The sequence below is a fragment of the Gasterosteus aculeatus genome, chromosome 10 (assembly GCF_964276395.1).
Source record: "Gasterosteus aculeatus chromosome 10, fGasAcu3.hap1.1, whole genome shotgun sequence".
NCBI lineage: Eukaryota > Metazoa > Chordata > Actinopteri > Perciformes > Gasterosteidae > Gasterosteus > Gasterosteus aculeatus.
In genome coordinates, this window is record NC_135697.1 from 10,501,871 (window position 1) to 10,509,113 (window position 7,243).

At 45.2% G+C, this 7,243-nt stretch overlaps 1 protein-coding gene across 2 annotated transcripts; it reads left to right on the top strand.

Moving 5' to 3' along the window:
* Positions 1-411: 411 nt before the first annotated feature.
* nkain1 (sodium/potassium transporting ATPase interacting 1) lies at positions 412-6,403 on the top strand. Of its 2 annotated transcripts, none has more exons than XM_078081661.1 (8): positions 412-664; positions 877-1,274; positions 2,169-2,306; positions 2,423-2,503; positions 2,906-3,103; positions 3,296-3,356; positions 4,229-4,310; positions 4,721-6,403. In XM_078081661.1, exons 2-8 carry the CDS (start codon positions 1,221-1,223, stop codon positions 4,728-4,730), a joined length of 624 nt encoding a protein of 207 aa, XP_077937787.1. In that variant the 5' UTR covers positions 412-664; positions 877-1,220; the 3' UTR covers positions 4,731-6,403. The 2 variants fall into 2 exon arrangements, with proteins under 2 accessions (XP_077937787.1, XP_077937788.1); XM_078081662.1 differs by having other exon boundaries at positions 431-540.
* The last annotated feature ends 840 nt before the right edge of the window (positions 6,404-7,243 follow it).

The window sequence follows — 7,243 nt, forward strand, 5'->3', positions numbered from 1 at the left end:
CTCTATGGGGAAATTAGGTGGCAATTCTGTACCTTATTTATATTCTTTGTTACAGTTTCTACTATGAACCTAGTGTAGTTAACATGCGTTTAATATATTTTTTTATTATTCATTTATTGTATTTTTTGAAAGATGAGCTTAACTTAAAAGACAAAAATTGCAATCCATTACATTTATTTTTATTTTTAGATTTTATTCATAGTCTTTTTTTTCCAATCTACTAGTACGATTTCTTCCTAGTTTCCTCTGAGGACAAGTCATATTTGCCTTTCAAACCGGAAGTGCTTCACCAAAGATGGATAATAAAAAAAATACAAGTTAAAAAGGAAAAAAGACCCACGGACGCACAAACTCACGAGGGTCTGCAGAATCAGTGCAGCTCCTCCTCGAGGGGGTCGCGGTGACTGAGCGCCCCCCCCCCCTCTCCCCTCCCCCTCGCTCCCTCTCTCTCTCCACCCCCCCTTGGGCTCCTCTTGAGCCCGCCCCGGCACCGATTGTTGACAAAAGACGCTGCGAGAAGGAGCCCGGAGCCCGGTACTGGTGAGCGCACCGTTAACCTGATTCTCCACCGGCCACTGGGAAGAAGACCGGGACGGGGGTGGGTTTAGGGGGGGGAGGAGGAGGGAGTCGGGGACACGAGGACTCTTCCGTCTCTTGAAAAACCGTGAGTCACAACGGGTTGCTTTGTGTCCGGGGCAGATCGCATGGAGCCCACTCGATAGCCGTAGTAACGACCCCCTCCTCTTCCTCCTCCTCCTCCTCCTCCTCCGCGTGTGATCCGGTATCATATGATGCTCGTTTCTGTCTGTGGCCCCGGGGCAGATTAAGACAGCTTTCCGTCTCTCTTTGTGTCTTTGTGTGTCCCCTCTCCGGAAGGTGTGGCCGAGGTGATTCGGTTGTCGGTGGTGGTCGGACCGCAGCAGGCCGGTGTGAAGTGGACCCCCCCCCCCCCCGCTTCCTCTCCCCCCCCCCCCCCACTCACACTTCCCCCCCTCCTCGCTATTGGTATTTACCGACTAAAAACCAACAGCCGGGATGGGTCACTCGCTGTGAGTTTGACGGGGTCGGACCAGCGTTACGGGACGAGGTGGCCGCCTCGGGCAGGTCTATTCGGCCGGGAATGGTGTGAGCTGAGACGGCCAGGCAGTCTGGATCTGACCGGGGACCCGTCGTTCCCCCGGAGCCTCCGCGGCTCCAAGCCGCGTCCCGAGCCTTCCAAGATGGGGAAGTGCGACGGAAGATGCACGCTGCTAGTGATATGTTCACTGCAGTTGGTGAGTGTGTGTTTTTGTGTGGTCTCTCAGTGTGTGTGTGTGTGTGTGTGTTGTGTGCACGGTCCAAACTGGCTCTTCTCACTCAACATGATGATAGAATTAGAGCAGCGGCTTCAGACAGACACACACACAATGTAATCACTTTTAGTCCAGTCTTTCTCCTCAGTCACACTAAAAAAAGCTTTGAGCTGCAGCTGCTTGGAGGGACTACTACAGTACATTACAGGCCAGGGTGTGTGCGAGTGTTTGTGTGTCTTTGAAGGGCAAGGAGGGGGGGGGGGGGGGGTGCTTTGGTGTCCTGTCTGTAGGGAGAGGGATGGGTGATACCCCCCAATCTGGTAAAACCCATGTGAACGTTAAGCACAATGAGGGGACAATGAGGCCCTGTTCACCATCTGGTCTCCATTCTGTAGTTAAAGTTAACTGCTCATTGTGCCTACAAATAGCTTGAGACTATCCCTAAATGTAATAAGTGTGTAATATGAGACGTTATGAGCTATTCCTGTAATGAGGGTGAAGCAGGCATGGACCACAGCCGTGGGAGGGTTGGTTATCCCGGCTATTGTTTGCACGCCTGATGAGTTGTTGTGTGTGTCCCGGGGATTCGGCCCATAGATTCTCATTATTTTGGGGGAGCTTTTAGGGGGTGCTCCTCTTTTACAGTCGCTGGACTGGCTGGTGCTCCAGGCAGTTACCATGGAAACAGCTGCGGCAGACCTATGCATGTATCCCTGCCACTGTCTCTGCGTGTATTTATTGGTGTGTGTGTGGGGGGGGGGGGACCATAATTACTTGTGTGCATTGTGTTACTAACGTGGTATTTGTCCTTGGATGTGTGTTTATGTTTTTGTTTTTTTTACTCTAATGTGTATGACCCCTCTCACCGTCTTCTAGGTGGCAGCCCTTCAGAGGCAGGTGTTTGATTTTCTGGGCTACCAATGGGCTCCCATCCTGGCCAACTTCCTGCACATTATGGCCGTCATCCTCGGCATGTTTGGCACCGTGCAGTTTCGTTTCAGATACCTTATCTTTGTGAGTATATCCCTCGCTCGCTCTGGTGATGCACAGCTCCTGTTTACTTTAAATTGATACGGCGTCGGTGTGCAGTTGCTCTCGTGGAGAAACTGACCTGTTTCCCTGTTTGGCAGTATGCAGTATGGCTGGTCCTTTGGGTGGGTTGGAACTCGTTCATCATCTGTTTCTACCTGGAAGTTGGAAACCTGTCTCAGGTGGGTTCTGCCCCAAGAGTAATTGTTACTACTACAATTGTTTCTTTTGAATACTTTATGTAAATCTTATTCACCTAGTTGTTGAAAACAACCACAAAACACCCATTTTGTGTCGCATAAATGTGTTTTTTTTCTCTGCTTTCTTCTTGCATCGTGTCTCCCGGCATTTTCTCTGTGACCCCTTAACAGGGACCTGATTTAAATCATGTATCATCATGAAATATTTAACGATCTTTGGTTCCAGCTTCTTAAATCATAAGATTAGCAGCCTCTTCTGTTTTATATCAGTGTAGATTAGGCTCTGGTACATTGGGATATTTTTCACTGTACACTGGCATTTTGAGATTTGATTAAAAAAAACATCCACCGTGAGAATAATGGTACGACTGTTTGTGGTTTTAGGACAGAGACTTTCTTATGACGTTCAACACGTCCCTTCATCGTTCGTGGTGGATGGAGCATGGTCCTGGTTGCCTGGTAACGGCAGTGCTCGACTCTCGCATGGCCCCTGACGACCACCATGTCATCACCGTCTCTGGGTGTCTCCTTGACTACCAGTACATAGAGGTGTTAAGTTCGGCCATTCAGGTCCTGTTGGCTGTACGTATCTAACGCAGACACACACACACACACACACACACACAGATTATGATACAACGCTTTGTTTTACACCCACACATAAAGTAAAATGTTCTACATTGTTAAAAATTATTATCTGTATTCTTATTTTGCTGACCCTCAGCCTTGACTGCTCAGCGACACTCATCATTTTCAACATCTCCTCTATTACAGCTTTTTGGCTTTGTATACGCCTGCTACGTGAGTAAAGTCTTCCAGGATGACGAGGACAGCTGTGAGTGCTTTTCTCTTCTCCTGGAATCCCGCTGATCTTATTCCAGCACTTTGTTCAGCGGATCCGGTTTACTTGTGTCATACTGTTGAGAGGGCTTTTTGAGTAAGCGATCCGCATCTTCGTACGTTGGGTCCTGTTAGCTTATTACCTCATTCCTCCCGCCTGAGCAATATGTCGAGCAATATCACCGCAGAGGATTCCCCCCGGGTGATCTGGGGGCTTTATTAGAGGGGTCTGCCAGAAGGTTCCCTCTGTCAGGAGTGTCGTGCTGCTGCTTGTCTGTGGGCTTGGGTGGGCCGTCCCCAAGCATTTCCCCGTCACTTAAAAGGTATAATTAAGTATTTTAGTTAGAATAGGGCGTCATGAGCTTGATTTTCTGTAACCGTAGGTATCACGCTGTGACGTCTTAATTTATACTTTGGCAAGTATCTTTGACTATATTGATAATTATTTCATTCGAGTGAAATATGGTGTATTAAGCAATTGTCATCAACACCAGATATACCAGTTTAGATTCTGCATTAAGTCCCATGATGTCATTCACATTAAATGCAAGAATATAACCCCACAGGAGTAATTCTATTAGGATGTCAGATCTTGCGTCTGAGATGACATAAGTTTGTTCTTCTGAATCGATTGAGAGAGTTTAGGATGATGTATCAGTGACATATAAGCAGCGAGAGAGATGATGTATCAGTTTTCTCATGCAGATCCGTTACAGTGTAATAAAGGCCCACTGTAAGCGTTATGGTACCTCTCATGTCAACAACAAATCTGATCTTGGAAAAAACACTTGGTTTAAAAATAAACAAACATGTATTTAAGGAAAAGGGGCATGATGTCATCCCTTCTCTGTCTTTCTCCTTTTGAAGTTGATTTCATCGGTGGCTTTGACTCGTATGGTTACCAGCCTCCTCAGAAGTCCTCCCATCTGCAACTCCAGCCTCTTTACACGTGAGTAATAAATATAACAATATCCGCTTTTCCTCTACTTGATTTTATTGGTGACCATTTTTATTGTAAGGACTACTCCTGTGATTTAGCAGTTTATTCCAAGAAAGACTTGTAATCCCAGTGTGCAACTCCGATCACCTCATCCTCAATGAACTTTTCTTTAAGACCCCTCATCTCCGGTTTGTAGTGCAAATTCTCAAACACACGCCGAAAAACTCCAATGACACTATCGGGTTAATGTTTTTTCAAGCAGCCTCCGGAGCCACGGACAACATAATGTGTCCCGCATGACGGGTAAACCGGACTCGATGTGTGAAATCAACGGAGGGCCTCTTTCATGCCCAAAGCACACTGTAACAGTGATGTCTGTCTTTGCCAACTCCCCCGATCTCTTCCTCTCTGCAACACAGGGCTGGTTAGCTGTCGGCCAGTGCCATCTTCAGGAATAACCCTGACGGTGCCGCGGCGGAGGGAGAGCGGCGGCTGCCTCGATCACACTCACCCTGCGTGTCACAGTTTACCGGAGACATGGACTTACCCCCACCCAGAGGAGGGGGAGGGGGACCCGTGTGCGTGTGTGCATGTGTGCTTGTGTCTGAGAAAGAGAAAATGAAGCCCTGATTAGAATGTATGCTCAGGGATGAACCAGCATGCCGGGTGGTGTGGTACGATGAAGGAGGAGGAGGGGAGATGCAGAGAACCTGAGCTGGGGACACCTCTGTCGATTCACAGAAGACACATCTTCACTAAACTGCCAGCTCTCAACACTTACTCAAGTGTGTGTGTGCGTCTGTGTGTCTGCAATACCACGATTAGGTGGTGGCCCCCTGGACTCTTACCACTCACCGTCCCTGTGGATATTTCTTTTTGGGTGCTTGTGCGCTCGTGTGTGTGTGTGTGTTTGTTTCGGTGTGTGGGGGGGTGACATAATAAATGGAGGCACGGTTCGTACCTGTTGTCGTTTTAGAATGTGGTGATGTCAAACTAGAGCAGTCTTACGATTCCCATTCCCAGAGCCATCTGTCCTTCTTCCCATGAGGTTAAAACCACTGTTTAAAATCAAGCTTTTTACATTATTTTATCATTCACCAAAACCAACAATGCGTTTATGCGTGGCTGAAAACTTCACCATATTTACCAGCTCGTTTGTCTCAAGCCCAAACCAATTCATGAACCGAAAATCTTTTTAAAAAGCTGTCGCAGAAATGTATGTTTATTTCAGAGAAATGTGGAAAGAATTGGGCACTGTGAATTTGAGCAAAAGTCACTAAAACAGTAGTAAATGTTGCTTTTGTTATTATTTTCCATAAGCTGCACTAGTGCTTAGAGAGGAACGTGTATGTGGGATCATCTCAAAATAAACTACAGGGCCATGCTTCATTGGCGTGAGGGAACACATCAGCCAACAACAGAGTGGCTCATAGATGAGGTTTCTTTATTTTTTACTTTGGACAGTAATTCATTTTACTGAGGAATGTGACTGGCTATGGCTTCACAAACACTAATTGTTAGTAGGATTACCACAATAATTTCACGTGATTTGGTGAAAATAATAAAAATGTAGAATACCACCAGACACCCTTAAAGTGTCTGGTGAAATGTTAAAAAATTAAGTTCAATGTGTTTTGCAGGATATTTTGTTTTCAGGAAATAAAGTTCATCCTACCGGTCCTGTATTGCTGTTCACTATGGATGAAGATGGCTTTGGGATCAGGTGTTAGTGTGTCTGTGGGGGTTGAGGGGGATACTGTGCATGTAAATAACCAGCCAATGATTGTTTTGTTGGTTCCACTTAGAAAAGAAGGGGATGCATTAGGAGGGTGGGGGGTTTAGACATAAAAGGTTTTCTTCTTACCTGTTTCTCTTTCTATCTTCTGACCCATCTACAGCTAACTCTCCATCATCTTTCACAAAAACTACATTCACCTTATAGCAGCTCACGTCGATCAAGGGGACCTGAGAGGAACTCCATGTCATGAACAGTAGTTTTTGTCAATGTAATTGGAGAGGGAGAAGGGAGTTAGGTATGAGGTGAATACCTTTCTGGATGTAAGAAAAAGTTTGAAATAAAAAAAATACACTTTCTACGTTAACTATTATTTCGGTTGCCATCTGTAGACACATTTGCCTCACTGGGCTTTTGTAAGTTTTAATAAAATGAATGCTTTCATTTCTAAATTGCATTACATTATATTAATATCTGTATTATGGAGCATAGAATAACATTTTGGTCAGATTAGTTTGTAAGATTGTATGAAAACATGAATCTGTGGAGTTTGTCATAACAATATGATGAATTGATATAAAAAGACAGCCCAATATTACAAAAAGAATTATACTAAATGGACTTATATTATGTGTGGAGTGCCAAGCGCAAGCTCACTGTAACCTTTCCATCATGATCCCTTTAATGGTATTAAATTGTTACGGTTAACAAAATCATTTCCTAGAATGGTCATCAACCATGAGAAATTAGGACTGCGGGAATCAATGTTACAGAAAAAGGGTTTACTGACTAAAAATCATCATATAATTAGCTATAACTAAATTGTGGCCTAACCCTTACACAAAAAAACACTTGTGGTTGGTGACCTTTCATTTCAGACATAGCAACTGTGGTTGAGACGCAACAAAAGCACGCCCTGTTTATTATTATTAACTTTGACTTCATATGCATACTGTATACGTTATACTTTGGACGTTTTAATCCAATATGACAGAATCACACGCTTTTTAAGGAGCCTGTCCTTAAAAAAACATGTGATTACCTTGAGGCCTGCCACACTCTCGATGCATTACGTCATCCTCACACCGGACTGGGGGGTCGCCAATCAAAAGGTTTTTTTTTGGTTATTTGGGCGACACGCTGCTATTTGCACACCGTCCTCTTACATACCCGAGGAGTAACGGAGCGTGCAGCAGCAGCCGCACAC

What these genes read in the sequence shown, in the direction of transcription:
- nkain1 (XM_078081661.1), top strand. Translation starts at nt 1,221, where the DNA reads ATGGGGAAGTGCGACGGAAGATGCACGCTGCTAGTGATATGTTCACTG. An exon ending in TGATATGTTCACTGCAGTTG is followed by an intron (nt 1,275 to 2,168) that starts GTGAGTGTGTGT and finishes ACCGTCTTCTAG; the next exon opens with GTGGCAGCCCTTCAGAGGCA. An exon ending in GTTTCAGATACCTTATCTTT is followed by an intron (nt 2,307 to 2,422) that starts GTGAGTATATCC and finishes CCTGTTTGGCAG; the next exon opens with TATGCAGTATGGCTGGTCCT.